General features: G+C 42.1%; 1 protein-coding gene across 1 annotated transcript; it reads left to right on the top strand.

Moving 5' to 3' along the window:
* The first annotated feature begins 12,746 nt into the window (after positions 1–12,746).
* kbtbd13b (kelch repeat and BTB domain containing 13b) lies at positions 12,747–15,621 on the top strand. Its single transcript, XM_014170008.2, has one exon. The coding sequence runs from the start codon at positions 12,948–12,950 to the stop codon at positions 14,430–14,432; it is 1,485 nt and encodes a 494-aa protein (XP_014025483.1). The 5' UTR covers positions 12,747–12,947; the 3' UTR covers positions 14,433–15,621.
* Positions 15,622–15,821: the final 200 nt, after the last annotated feature.

Raw genomic sequence — 15,821 nt, 5'->3', positions numbered from 1 at the left:
ATCATGTGAAAATCAAAAGAAATCAGACCTCAGAAAGAAAATTGTAGACCTCCACAAGTCTGGTAGATCCTTGGGAACAATTTCCAAACACCTGAAGGTACCACGATCATCTGTACAAACAATAGTACGCAAGTATAAACACCATGGGACTACGCAGCCGTCTTACCACTCAGGAAGGAGACGCGTTCCGTCTCCTAGAGATGAACGTACTTTGGTGCGAAAAGTGCAAATCAATCCCAGAAAAACAGCAAAGGACCTTGTGAAGATGCTGGAGAAAACAGGTACAAAGTATCTGTATCCACGGTAAAACGAGTCCTATATCAACATAACCTGAAAGGACGCTGAGCAAGGAAGAAGCCACTGCTCCAAAACTGCCATAAAAAAAGCCAGACTACGGTTTGCAAATGCACATGGGGACAAAGATTGTACTTTTTGGAGAAATGTCCTCTGGTCTGATGAAACAAAAATAGAACTGTTTGGCCATAATGACCATCGTTATGTTTGGAGGAAAAAGGGGGAGGCTTGCAAGCCGAAGAACACCATCCCAACCGTGAAGCACGGGGGTGGCAACATCATGTTGTGGGGGTGCTTGCTGCAGGAGGGACTGGTGCACTTCACAAAATAGATGGTATCATGAGGGAGGAAAATTATGTGAATATATTGAAGCAACATCTGAAGACATCAGTCAGGAAGTTAAAGCTTGGCTGCAAATGGGTCTTCCAAATGGACAATGACCCCAAGCATAGTTCCAAAGTTGTGGCAAAATGGCTTAAGGACCACAAAGTCAAGGTACTGGAGTGGCCATCACAAAGCCCTGACCTCAATCCCATAGAACATTTTTGGGTAGAACTGAAAAAGCGTGTGTGAGCAAGGAGGCCAACAAACCTGACCCACTTACACCAGCTCTGTCAGGAGGAATGGGCCAAAATTCACCCAACTTATTGTGGGAAGCTTGTGGAAGGCTACCCGAAACGTTTGACCCAAGTTAAACAATTTTGCAATGCTACCAAATACTAATTGAGTCTATGTCAACTTCTGACACACTGGGAATGTGATGAAAGAAATAAAAGCTGAATAAATCTTTCTCTCTTCTATTATTCTGACATTTCACATTCTTAAAATAAAGTGGTGATCCTACCTGACCTAAGACAAGGAATTTTTACTAGGATTAAATGTCAGGAATTGTGAAAAACTGAGTTTAAATGTATTTGGCTCAGGTATATGTAAACTTCCGATTTCAACTGTACTTACACTGACACCGCAACACATATACACACACACACTTTCGAACTCACCACATACTGTACACTGCTGCTAGTCACTTTACCCCTACCTATATGAACAGTACCTAGCTACCACAATTACCTCGTACCCCTGCACATCGACTCTGTACTGGTACCCCCTGTATATAGCCATGTTATTTTCTACTCCCTATACAGTATATAGCCATGCTATTTTTACTCATTATTATCATTCGTTATTCACTGTGTCACTATTTCAATATATATATTTTTTAATCTTATCTTTAACTCTGCATTGTTGGAAAAGGACCTTTAAGTATTTCACTGTTAGTCTACACCTGTTGTCTTTGAAGCATGTGACAACATTGTTTTTTATTTGAAACCATCTATGATGTCTAGTCTGGGCAGGGCAGGTGAAATTAAAATTCCAATAATTCTGCAATTGATGGAATGTGGATATGGTGTAGGTGAAGCCTGAGAAAGGTGCTTTTGGTCTCGTTCTGACTCGTAGGGTTATATTATCCAGTCTAACTTTGTTGTGGTTTTAGTTTCAGATGGAACAGGGTTTCCCATGAGCTGTCATGGTTTATCATTGCTTATATCAGACCAAAACAGTCTCCAAAATGTCCATATGTATCTTTGTTTTGTGGAGTGGGGCCTGAGAATCGTAAACAACATTGCGCTGACAAGGTGAATGGTTGGGAGCCGATGTGGGGAATCAGGCAAAAAATACACTTGTCTGTAAAAACTTTGAATTCCTGTGGTTAGCCACATTGCCTCCTTCTTTGAGATCAGAGCCATTTGTTTTGGGGAGGATTCCATCCTAAGAACTGATTTCTCCTGTGGTGAACTGCCTCACAGCACCTGCAAGGAGTTAGGAGATCAAAGCGTTCTCCGACGCAGATATCCCAGAATCCCTTGCCCTCGGCCTCCTCACTCCCAGATCTCCAGTGTTATTGTTTTGGCTGAGGCATCGCCATCATCATGTGACCTGTCGTATTATGTCTGGGTGCCCCGCTGAATCTAGGTCACTACTGCCTTCCTCCTTTCTACTCGCCCCTCCCACCTCTGAATCTCTGTGCGCCACAAAAAAAAGCCCTCAGTCCTCTTGGTAATATCTCGACTTTCACTGGGATTGATGGGGCCACTCAATTTTCTTTTGCCAGCGAGGCATTTATCAGAGTTTAAGCAGATGGAACGCTCCAGGGGAAATGGAGAAGGAGACACAGAGAAAGAAAGAAAGAAAGAAAGAAAGAAAGAAAGAAAGAAAGAAAGAAAGAAAGAAAGAAAGAAAGAAAGAAAGAAAGAAAGAAAGAAAGAAAGAAAGAAAGAAAGAAAGAAAGAAAGAAAGAAAGAAAGAAAGAAAGATGAGGAATTAGCATGTACCTTTCTGACAGGAAAGAACATTTTCTTTCTTTCTGTAATTTTGTGTTTTCGGGTGTATGTGGTTAGGGATTAGGGATCGATCAGAAATTCCGCATATGACTCAGCATGAAATCCTGCAAACTGTGCATTCTCCATAGGCCATACAACTGACAGTGGCTGTTCTGGCTCCTTGCTCTGCCTCGACCCACAGACCCTCTGACAGTTACCTGTCACAGTGTCAGATGCCTCACAGACAGATAGAACGGGTGGAATAGATATTTTTCTATAACAAAATCATTTGACTGACCCATACAAATTAGGGCTCAATACAATTGTATATTTTTGCATGAAAACAAAATTCCCAAATTCACCAAAAGTATGGGTCCAACGCCACATAAGATGGAACTCTGCCACCTGTGAAAATGTTCATTCTACTCAATCCATTTCATCTGGGTAACATATGCATGTTCTACTGTTCTAAGTAAAAATTGAATACTTTGTCTCCTCAGTACATTCAGCTGTCAGTCAATTGCCAGATACAAGCTTGACCCTGAACATTGTGCCAGAGAAAAATAACATAGTAGTATATTATTTACTGCTACACCGCTGGTACTATAGTCAGAGAGATAATTCAAATAGCAAATAATTTTGTAGGTAATTCTATTCAAATACATTATATTAATGAATGATATATTATACATTTGTGATACATTTTTCTTAATGATTTGTTTTCTTCACTTTCCTGATGAATACTAAAGCAAAGTAATAAAATGTGTTTTTATTAACATTTATTTAATTGCCTGATCCCTATTTAAGTTAATTTCCTTTTTAAATTTGATGTCACAAATGTGATTCCAACTTTAATTAAAGAAAATATTAAAATGGTGATGTACATGTAGATTAGCCTGGCTGACGCGACCCAAGTGGCTCATAGAGCAGGAAGAGCTGTGACACACTGGAGGACTTCGAGAGTTAGTTGTTAGCCAGACTACATTTAGATGTTGCTAAGGGGGAAATCAAGGATATTGGTGGGGGTGAGAGGGGGGAGGAACACCAAACCCCATGCCTCTCCTCCTCCCCATCCCAGAGGGAAAGAAATGTGACACCACCATGGTGAAAGCTGTCAACTTCACATTGCCTATCAAGCTGTCAGTTTATAAATAAACATGACAGGAGGGGCTCATAATAATGCCTGGAATGGACTAAATGGAATGGTATCAAACATGGAAACAATGTGTTTGATGTTTTTGATACCATTCCATTGATTCCGTTACTATGAGCCCCTCCTCCCCAATTAAGGTGCCACCGGCTGTCTATGAGATATTTATCTATAGATAAGATGAAATACAATGGAAATGACAAAGACAACAACAACAACAAAAACAGCAGATGTTACTCAAAGCTCTTCCTGACTTTCAGTGCTCACTAGGTCCCGTCGCACTTTCACAACAGTGTTTACCCTGGTATACTGGCTGAATGCCCAACCTGCAACTTATAGTATCATGGACATCTGATCTGATTACCCCAAGTTGCCCCTATCTACAGATCTAGGATCAGATATACCCAACCTCAAAACCAAACCTTAACCATGAGGGTGATACAAAAATATCTCACCCTGGATGGCCATTTCGGGTTAACGTCTACCTACTCCTTCCTTTTACAAAATGGCTGCTGTAGTGGATGGGATAATCTGCCCCCATACAATGCAAAGTACTTTAAGACCTTGTAAAAGGCACTGTGCACATATGTACTATAGGTCACTTCTAGGGGATAATTCTAGACCTATCAACAGCTGACAATATATTAATATATGACTGAAATATTGTCATGCCAAACTCAATGCCCTTAAAATAATAACCACTGACACACACTGCTCTTCTGTTGGTGGAGTATGTTCCCACCCTTGGTTTTTGATTGGTTGTTGACCACACACCCCTCAGTGGATATGTTGATTTGTCAACTCTCCTTTGTAGTCTGTCATTGAACTCACACACACACACACACACACCTGTTTTATTGTTGTTTGTTGGGTGAGAAAACAAACACACATGCAATTGGCTGACACGGACACACACTCAACACTCCATTTACTGTTTGCATTCACCATGCTCTTGAACACAAGGCATTTCAATTGTCTGTTTTTATCATGTGATTTAAAATTCAATCAATCATACCGTGAAGCAATCATTCCCTGAATATATCACACCACGAAGCAATCACACCATGAAGCAATCATATAATTAAGCAATATATTAGTCATGCATTCTAGGTGGTATGCTTGTGTGAAAATTAGAATGTAAACTTCACTTTTGTTGCTTGAGTGACAAGTATACTTGAATCAGGGCTCAGAAATATCCACTACAGACCAATGTTGCCACACACCTGCTGCCTGACAGCTGCCTTCCATGAGTGGATCTTCCACTAAGCCCTGCCAAATAGTGACCAGAATATGGAGGCCTGCTCTAAGTAAGTATGATATCATTACAGGTCATTCACCTTACTGCCCTCTCTCTCTATCTCTCTCTCTCTCTCTCTCTCTCTCGTTCTCTCTCTCTCTCTCTCTCTCTCTCTCTCTCTCTCTCTCTCTCTCTCTCTCTCTCTCTCTTTCGTTCTCTCTCGTTCTCTCGTTCTCTCTCTCTCTGAAATGCAGAGTGGATCGCTTACAATGCCAGCAGGCCTCCTTTCATTGGCCCTGGCACTGACGTTGCTCAATTAGGTCTTTGGTAGCTCAAGTTCATAATGCACCTGGAACTGGTGCTCCATAGAGCTAGCGATGCACGTGCACTGACAATGACCTTGATTGGAATGATCTAGCTAATATTTAGGGTGTGCTGGGGAAATTACATGGTGGGTAATCATTCTGTACTTTGCTTTTACTCTCTCTTTCTCACACACTCAGACATAATTGTACACCCCAATGCACTTAATACCCTGTTATAACCATGTATTACAAAATGCCCTTACACTACAGCCTTTGCTGTTGAGCCTATTTTGTAAATGCATTGCATCAAGCACTTGGCTTTCATGTACAAAAAGACCCTAAACAAACAATCTGTCAGTCATTTAAGTCATTTTCAGTTGAAATCTTTAATGTACTGTCAACTTAATTAGTTTGAACTTTACCTTGATGTGAACTACAATAAACTAGTTTGGTTTCACCAATTCGAAGCCTTGTTAAGTTTTTGGGCCTACTGTGTGAACTCTGGGTTTGCTGTTGTATTGGACTTTTTAGTGGCTCTATGACATGATGCTCAAGATGTGAGAAAAGAGAGATGACACTATTTGTTGAGCTGGAACTTTTACATCTGTTAACATATGAATTGCATTAAGAAAAAAGACTGTGGCTTAATTTTAGTGTACACATTTTTAAGTCAAGTCAAATACCTATCTAGTGAATTTGCCCCATTGTAGCCTAGCTCATCACACTGGGTTTTATTTTATTTCTATAGTTTGAATGATTGTGTTTGTAAACTTGATCATAGAGAGAGTTTGAATGATTGTATTTGTACACTTGATCAGAGAGAGAGAGAGAGAGAGAGAGAATAACATTCAAGTCAAATTGCATTCAGTGTGTGGTTGTCATGCTACATGTATTCTTATTGCATGGGAGAACATTCTGAAAATGGTCATCTAAGTTTTATATATCTATTAGTAATATCCCTTTCTTTTTCCACCAGCGAGTCAATATCATACAAGGTCATTTACTGAGATGTCATTTTCACCGTTATTCCCATGCTGATCTATTCAGTCTTTTGGTGAGAGGGTATTCCTCTCTGCCCAAACACACACACATCACACACACACACACCAGGGTTGGCACAATTACCATATAACTGTGTAACCAACGATTATTGATGAAGGCCGTCATGAAAGTTAAATAACCCACATAACCGTAGATAAAAAACTAAATTGTGGATAGAACAACTGCCTGTAGACTGGAGGGCAGGGCATTAGTGCGGTTAAGTCCGTTTCTGCTGTAACATGGACTGTACAGTAGCGGAAGAGAACATGTGCTGTCTTAAAACATTACATTTTTGTTGCTATTTGTGCGGTAATTATGGTGACAGCGGTCATTTGGCTGACCAATAACCATCATCCAAAATTCCATGACCGTCGCAATCCTAACACACACACATGTGCGCACACACACACACACAAAGTCTAATATTACATCAGATCAATCTGGCAGTAACCCCCCCTCTACCCTTTCCCCATTGCACCTGTGACGCTACATCCATTTCCAACCCCACCCCCCACCCCCACCCCCTACCCCCTACCCCCTTCCAACACCACCACCACTCTACTCCTATTGCGGTTGTGCCCTCTGTGACCTCTCTGTGCGTCAGTGACTTGTGACTTGCCCATCTCCCCCACCCCTCGACCACCTGCCCCCCAATTCCAATCAAGCCCTTTATTTACAGTCCAGGGAGGTCACCCTCAGAGTGGATCTATTTTCTCTAAAAATGGACCCTAAAGGGCAGCAGAACCTGTTGTGCCAAAATAATAAAAATGAAAGACTTTTAATTTAATTGTTGTTTGTTACATAATACATAGAATGAATTCGGACTAAATTGTCATGCTTACAAATGACACTTTCCAGAGATATTGTATCACATTTTTTGACAAGCCAAGAGTGGGAGCCAATGACATCATGCTTGACAACCCAACACCCTACTGACTGTGCCAAAGGCTGTGCACCTGTTATCAGGGTCCTCGAGTACTGAGTTAAGAAGCAACATTGCTAAACAACATTGGCCTGGCTGTGGCATAATCCCACCTCTGACATCAATTGTAACAAATGTAGGTTACAGCTTTGAGTAGGGTTTAATCCACAGACTAGAGTTGAAAACAACATTGTATACATTATTGATCACAATAGGTCACGCTAATACATCAGCAACTCCTTATTAACTATGTCGCAATCTCCACACTGCCCTTCCCCACCTGGACAAAAGGAACACCTATGTGAGAATGCTGTTCATTGACTACAGCTCAGCGTTCAAAACTAGAGTGCCCACAAAGCTCATCACTAAGGTAAGGACTCTGGGACTAAACACCTTCCTCTACAACTGGATCCTTGCCAGGACAACAACCTTTGCCTCAATGTGAGCAAGACAAAGGAGCTGATTGTGGACTATAGGAAAAGGCGGGCCGAACAGGCCCCCATGAACAACGACGAGGCTGAAATGGAGCGGGTCGAGAGTTTCAAGTTCCTTGGTGTCCACATCACCAATGAACTGTCATGGTGCTAACACACCAAAACAGTCGTGAAGAGGGCACGACAACACCTTTTCCCCCTCAGGGGACTGAAAAGATTTGGCATGTGTCCCCAGATCCTCAAAAAGTTCTACAACTGCACCATCGAGAGCATCCTGACCGGTTTCATCACTGCCTGGTATAGCAACTGCTCAGCATCTGACCATAAGGCACTACAGAGGGTAGTGCGTAAGGCCCAGTACATCACTGGGTCCTATATTCCTGACATCCAGGACCTATATACTTGGCGGTGTCAGAGGAAGGCCCAAAATTGTCAAAGTCTCCAGTCACCCAAGTCATAGACTGTTATCTCTGCTACCGCATGGTAAGCGGTACCGGAGAGCCAAGTCTAGGACCAAAAGGCTCTTTAACATCTTCTACCCCCAAGCCATAAGACTGCTGAACAATTCATCAAATGGCCACCCGGACTATTTATATTGACCCCCCTTTGTTTTTATGCTGCTGCTACTCTCTGTTAATTATCTGTGAATAGTCTCTTTAGAAATTACCTCTACTAACATGTACCCCGCACATTGACTCCGTACCGGTACCCCCTGTATATATCCTCGTTATTGTTATGTAATTGTTTTGTGTTACTTTTTGATCTGATTCGATTTTTTTTAACTTTAGTTTATTTTGTAAATATTTTCTTAACTCTATTTCTTGAACTGCATTGTTAGTTAAGGGCTTGTAAGTAAGCATTTCAAGGTAAGTTCTACACCTGTTGTATTCAGCGCATGTGACAAATAAAATTTGATTTCATTTCATTTGATAGCCTGTGTGCTGCTGCTGACTAAGGGCCTGGACAGGGATGATTAGTGACTAAACAGTGTCAGCGTTTCACCACTGGCAAGTTATCATTCTGTCACCCAAATTCCTAGGTGTCAGACTCACCTTCCAAGTGCGTAATTCATGGGGGGGCCTAATATGTTCCTATCAACTTTTGAGGTGTAACAGGGCTACACGATACATCATAAATAAGCCCTTAACCCGTCCTGATGTGATAGAGTTTCTCCCTGACCTTTGGAGGGAAAGTCACCCCTGCACTGTTCGCTCCTCCTTAGACGTTCATGAATGGAGTCCACTCTGTTTTCCACTCTATGTTTTGAATGAAAGTTATGATAGTAGGCCTAGATTATGATTTCCCCTACACCAGAACCGCTATGAAAATACAATCCAACAAAGCTTGACTGTAGTTTCTGTGGTTGAGGAAGAGCAATAATGAAAAGCTAAAGACACTTCACACAGAACATATATGCATTTGCAGGGATTACAATCAGTGGGTCCTGTTACGCTCTGTTGTTCCAGCCAAGGGCATAGGTAATGAGAGGAGCCACAACACATGACATACTTCGTCACAGTGTGAGAGTTTTGTGATTGAAAGGGTCAGACTAAACGGGAAAACATCTCCACTATGTGGGTCTACTTTATCATGCTCTGGCACCTTTTGGACTTTGAGAGGACTCAAATTCCTTTGCCTACGTTTACTCTTTAGAATTCAACGCTTGCCTGTGCGTGCAAACACCCGTTAGGCACAAATCCTTATGAAACTCCAGGGCCAGCTTTTTTTTGGGGGGGTACTCAATCAGGGTCTCAACTTACTATTTTGAGTAAGAATAGTCGAGTACACCAGGTGCAATTTTGAAATTTGGTTGTGCATTCAGCAGTTATGTCAGTCATGTCAGTCATTGACAGTCACTCAATTAGCCATGTTAGCTAACATTTTTTACATTGGTAGTAAGTCTAGCCAGTTATCTAAACATGTAGTAATCATGGCCGAAAACTGACCGGGCACGGAGGTCATGTGCCCAGGGACCTGATCTCCAGGGGGCCCCCATTGATTTTGTTAGTCATTTTCACTCAGATATCATGTTAACATGGCATAAGTCATGGCAGAATTTGTATAACTGCTGTAAACTTGCTTTAAAACTGCAACATTTTCTCTACGCCCCATGGCAAAATGTGTACAATTGCAGGAAATGTACTTAAAAAAGGTTTTGCTCCAAGGTGTGGGGTGGGAAGGGCCCAACCGAATCTTGCTTAGGGCCCCCAAAAGGCTAGAGCCGGCCATGTGAAACTCATTTCATAAACCTTTTATTATTTGAAAATTCACACGGTAGCTTACACTTCATGTAATGCCTCGTTCAGTTGGTGCAGAACAATCTGGTTATGAGAGTCCCTGGAGCTTGTGTGTGACCCAGCTTTCATAATAGTCTCCTTACAAAATGGCATTACAACACAACAGAAATCCAGTCTGATACCAATTACTTTTAATACTGTGAAAGTGTGTGTGTGCGTGTGTGCGTGCGTTGTAGTGGTGGTGTTGGGGTGCGGGTGGGGGAGGACGGTTATCCAAACAAAAACATTGAGGTCATGTGACTTCTGCCTCATTATTCCGCTTCACTTTAACTCCTCATCCTAACTGGTTGGCTGACAGTGGTCAGCTGACTCTTCCTCACTACCGCCCTCACCTAGTTGTTTGTGTTGAGGTCTAATGGGAATGTTACAGCATCTGTAGACTAGGAAGCGAACAATATACAGCACTGTGAGAAGTATATGACTTAAATCACCTCTGATTGTGTCTCCCTATGTTGCTAGTTACATCTTGTCTTAATAATGTTGATAGTACACATGTTGTGGTGCTTCATGATAGTTTCACAGGGTGACAATCATAGTCTCCTTCAAGATATGAATTGATGTTTCCTGAATACTGTATGACTCTGTATATATGTGTAAATACTGTATAGATGTGTATATATTTATGTATATTAAAGGTGCAGTCGGCAGATGCTACATACATTTTACATTTTGTTTAGTTAATGATATATACCCATTGATTCTTGAAGAATATGACTTATAAATGCCTCATGAGCTTATTTCAACTGTCGTGCCCCATCAGAACCCCAAATATATGCTTGTCTTACTCCAATGTTTGTAAACAAAGCAATTGTAAACAAACAGTATACAGCTTCTTAACATGGTTAAAAATATACCTTTGATTTCATGGATGGCCTGTGTTTTTGGATTGAAAGGGTCAGACTAAACGGGAAAACATCTCCACTATGTGATTCTACTTTATCATGCTCTGGCGCATTTTGGACTTTGAGAGGATTCAAATTCCTTTGCCTACGTTTACTCTTTGGAATTCAATGCATGCCTGCACCTGCAAACACCCAGTAGGCACAGACGCTTGTGAAATTCGTTTCATAAACTTTATATAATTTGAAAATGCATACAATAGCCAACACTTCATGAAATGCCTCGTTCAGTTTGTGCAGAACAATCTGGTTATGAGAGTCCCTGGAGCTTGTGTGTGACCCAGCTTTCATAATAGTCTCCTTACAAAATCGCATTACAACACAACAGCAATCCAGTCTGATACAAATTACTTTTAATACTGTGAAAGTGTGTGTGAAAGTGTGTGTGTGTGTGTGTGTGTGTGTGTGTGTGTGTGTGTGTGTGTGTGTGTGTGTGTGTGTGTGTGTGTGTGTGTGTGTGTGTGTACGTGCGTTGTAGTGGTGGTGTTGGGGTGCGGGAGGGGGAGGACGGTTATCCAAACAAAAACATTGAGGTCATGTGACTTCTGCCTCATTAGTCTGCTTCACTATGACTCATCATCTTAAATGATTGGCTGACAGTGCTCAGCTTACTCTTCCTTACTACCGCCCTCATCATCTTAACTGATTGGCTGACAGTGGTCAGCTGACTCTTCCTCACTACCGCCCTCACCTAGTTGTTTGTGTTGAGGTCTAATGGGAATGTTACAGCATCTGTAGACTAGGAAGCGAACAATATACAGCACTGTAAGAAGTATATGACTTAAATCACCTCTGATTGTGTCTCCCTATGTTGCTAGTTACATCTTGTCTTAATAATGTTGATAGTACGCATGTTGTGGTGCTTCATGATAGTTTCACAGGGTGACAATCATAGTCTCCTTCAAGATATGAATTGATGTTTCCTGAATACTGTATGACTCTGTATATATGTGTAAATACTGTATAGATGTGTATATATTTATGTAAGTCTTACAGCTGTGAAATGCAGTACATTAGCACATGGTTTAATCGCTATGAGTGACTAAACTCAAACTTTGAACAGCACTTAATTTCGTCAACATGACTGATAGTCATACATTATGATGACCATGTGAATGGATTTAAGCCTTGAGTGCATCCACGTGGTGGTGCGTTGCACAGGAGTACAGGCACGAGAAGTCTCTTGACTTAGATTAGATCATGTGACCTCCACAGGTCAGAGCTCAAAGTGCGACAACAGAGAATACGTCTTGCAGGCCAGTTTCCATGGAAACGATGGCTGGCACCAGAAGGGCCATGCTGTCTGGTTGAGTGAAGCTAATGAGTTTCAATAAGTGGGGCTGAGGGTTAACTTCACGAAGAGACTTTAATGCAGTTCAGGGCGACCTTTGACCTTACAATTAACCCATTTCCACGCTTCCGGGCTTTGTTAATTACCTTTGATTACGAATGTGAGTGGAGCAGGCTGCTTCCTCATCTGAGAAGCCCCATTAAAGTGTTATTAGAGATGTTTAATCTGATAGGCTTGTTGCCATTGTGATTGAAATTGAGCTAGAAATCATTACCATTTACTAAGGCAGGGCTTATTCAATAGAGATGGAATATTTATCTTTTATCAGCATGACAATGGTAAAATGTGGGTCATACTATTCCATGGTGTGTTAAATGTGATACATCATTTTGGCCTTTTTGGCCTTTACCATTGGTCATGAATGACAGAGTTGTCAGCAAACTTAATATTATTGATGTATTGCATTTTTAACAGATATCCCTGACCTCCTTTTTGGTGGGAAGCTGTTTGCAGTTCTGACCTCAACATGCAACTGATGTCTGTTGCTGGTCCTGCGCTATGTATAGCTAGTGCTATTTCCATAGCTGTGAAAAGAATGGAACCTCCCTTTGGAGTAGACCAACTATATGCAGACCCACTTCTGTTTTGTTCGGTTCTAGAGAGAAGTCTTTCGGAAATGTTATCTCTTATTCGTTTAACTTAGTTTGTGTTTGAAATATTATTCAAAATTATATAATTGGAGGAATAACAACCGCAATGTCTAACAATGAGGCTATGGAATGGAACAGCTGTGATAATGCAGTGTGCGAAAGGGATTTGCCATATCGGGTCCCAGGACATGATTTAGGGATAGCCAAGTTAAAGTTAGTAGTGGAGGGTTCCGTTTTTACAGAAGAGAGAGATTTCCTGGTCAAGAGCTGCGAGTATTTCCAAGCTCTCTACCGTTCGGGGATGAAAGAATGCCGGCAGGAGGAAATCCACTTGAAGGGTCTGTGTGCTCGAGGATTCTTGATCGCACTGGTGGTTTTACGAGGCAAGAGACCTATCCTGGATGCTGACGAAATCGTGGAGGCCATAGAATGCGCTGCCTTCCTGCAGGTGGAGCCTCTTGCCAAACATCTCATGGACCTGATCGACTCTGATAACTGTTTGCTAATGTATCACACCGCAGCAACCTTTGGCCTAATGACCCTCTACCATGCTGCTGCACTGTTTATCCGGAACATGTACCATGACTTAGAGGTCGAAGTCAGGAAAAGCTTACCGACAGAACTTGTTGCGTATGTAGAGTCACTGGTTCCTAGCGCATTTGTAGCAGTTGGAGCCCACTCGACTTGTGGTGTGGATGAAACCATCCATGCTGGCAACAGGACTTTGTGCTACCTGGACGATGATGGGAAAAACTGGAAGGTCCTCACAGACCTACCCCTAGAGGCCAGTACCTCTATGGCCGGACTGACCGTTCTGGACAACAAGCTGTATGTCGTGGGAGGGATACAGGTGCAGGGTGCCCGCAAGTACGCTGTGGACTCCTGCTTCTGCTACAGTGTGGAGGTTGACCAGTGGACCATGATAGCCAGTCCAAAACAGTTGCGGTACAACTTCTCTCTCGTGGGACTGGATGGATGTCTTTATGCCATTGGGGGCGAGTACGAGCGAACAATCATGTCATCAGTGGAAACTTACGAAGTTGCGACTGGAAGGTGGTCATTTGTGGCACATTTGCCTCGACCAGTCACCGGAGCAGCGTGCACCAAGGGCATGGGCCGGATATTTGTGTGCTTGTGGAAGCCCATGGAGACCACCGAAATCTATGAATACCTGCCCGGGATAGACCAGTGGTTGCTTGTCAGCACTCTGATAAGGCATCAGAGCTACGGCCACGCCATGGTGGCTCACCGGGATAACCTGTATGTCATGCGTAATGGGCCACAAGATGACTTCCTGAGATGCATGATGGACTGCTACAACCTCACCACAGGCCAGTGGACAGCCTTGCCAGGGCACTTTGCCAATAGCAAAGGCTCCCTGTTCACAGCCGTGGTGAGAGGCGACTCGGCTTACACGCTGAACCGAACCATGACTTTGGAGTACGCTATTGAGGGGAAAACATGGAAGCCCAGGAACCAGATGAAGGGTTTCCCAAGAAGTGGCTCCTTGTGGACATTTTTTCTTAGGCTGCCCAAGGGACGCAGAGGGTCCATATTGAATGGCATCCCAGATGGATATGGACAATGTTGAGAGAAAAGAGACCCCTGATCAGATCTGAGAAATTCCCTTGAGAAGATGAGGTAGATGGGATCTTACAGGCGATAATTAATTGCCAGCTGAGCAAACCGGCGAAGGTATGGATATAGTTTCAGAGTATGACTCTGAAAAACCAAACTAAACATTGCCTCAATGAAAAGACCTACAACTGAGATAGATTCAGATATATTTGGCCTTTCATGTGGATTTGTGTGACCATTCCTTGAAAGTGTGAATTATAATAATAATATGGTGGCTGCTTATATTTGTCCTACTTCACACATGTACAAGTGTGTTTTATATGCATGTGTGAATTGGAAATGTGTTTTCTTTCATATCCCAGCTCCCCCTGAGACACCCTCGGAGAGTGGGGCCACAGCCAGCCATTATCAAGAGCAACCCTTGAGCAATTAGGGTTAAGTGCATTACTCAAGGGCACACTGACAGATTTTTCACCTAGTCGGCTTGGAGATTAAAACTAGCAACCTTTCGGTTACTGGCCCAAAGCTCTAACTGCTCGGCTACCTGCCGCCCTTTAGGCCCCGTGAATCATTGCCAGGTCTAAAAGGTCAATACGTAAGAGTGTGTCAGACCTATGTGACAGGTAAATTAGTTCCTCAGTTGATGTGTGACATTTTTCATCACTGTGTGTTGAATATCCAGGAATGTGATATGCTCGATATACTCTTTGAAATAAAAAAGGACAAAGGTCTGCACTCTGGGTGTTTTTTTCCCAATTACGTTTTATTTGTAATATAAACAGTAAGACATAACAGTGGAAAATCCTGTCGTAACCTTGTTCAAAGGGATATTGGCATTTTCAAGTGGAGGAGAGCCTTCGTAGGTCAAGTTAGGACAACAATGCATTCAAGACTCAATTTAGGCGAACTTTGTAAAATATCTTGATTATTCTAAAGCTTGGTGTAAAACCCATGTTTTTGGCAGCCAGATTCAAAGAAAGAAAGACTTCGGTTGAATCAGGGAAGCCATGGACAAGCTGTAATCGTACTTTGATTAGAAAACATCATTAAACACACCAGGACATGTGATTTTGTAGGACTTACTCAGGGATTGCAAGTCATATGCCATCATTTAGAAATGGTAAATTAAGTTATATGCTGTGTTGTAAATATGAGTTATTTGTGTTTCTTTCACGTGACAATAAATCTACCATTATCATTCATCTAGAGTCCAGATCCACAGACTAAGGCACCTTAAGCATAGAGCATTATTTTTTCAATTTGACTCAAGAAATATGTCTCAGTCAATACATCCACGTCAGTGATTCGATCACAATGCACAACAACGTCCATCTCATCAGTCATGTCCAAGCTCTTTCTTAGCTCCCATTCCTCTGCATTTCAGAGCTACTGTAGTTTTCCC

This window comes from Salmo salar, chromosome 23 (genome assembly GCF_965601325.2).
Source record: "Salmo salar chromosome 23, fSalSal1, whole genome shotgun sequence".
Classification (NCBI taxonomy): Eukaryota; Metazoa; Chordata; class Actinopteri; order Salmoniformes; family Salmonidae; genus Salmo; species Salmo salar.
Note: the sequence above shows the minus strand (reverse complement) of the source record. Positions and strands in the feature narration are given on the sequence as shown.

Excerpts from the sequence above, each read along its gene's own strand:
- kbtbd13b (XM_014170008.2), top strand. The coding sequence starts at position 12,948 with ATGTCTAACAATGAGGCTATGGAATGGAACAGCTGTGATAATGCAGTG.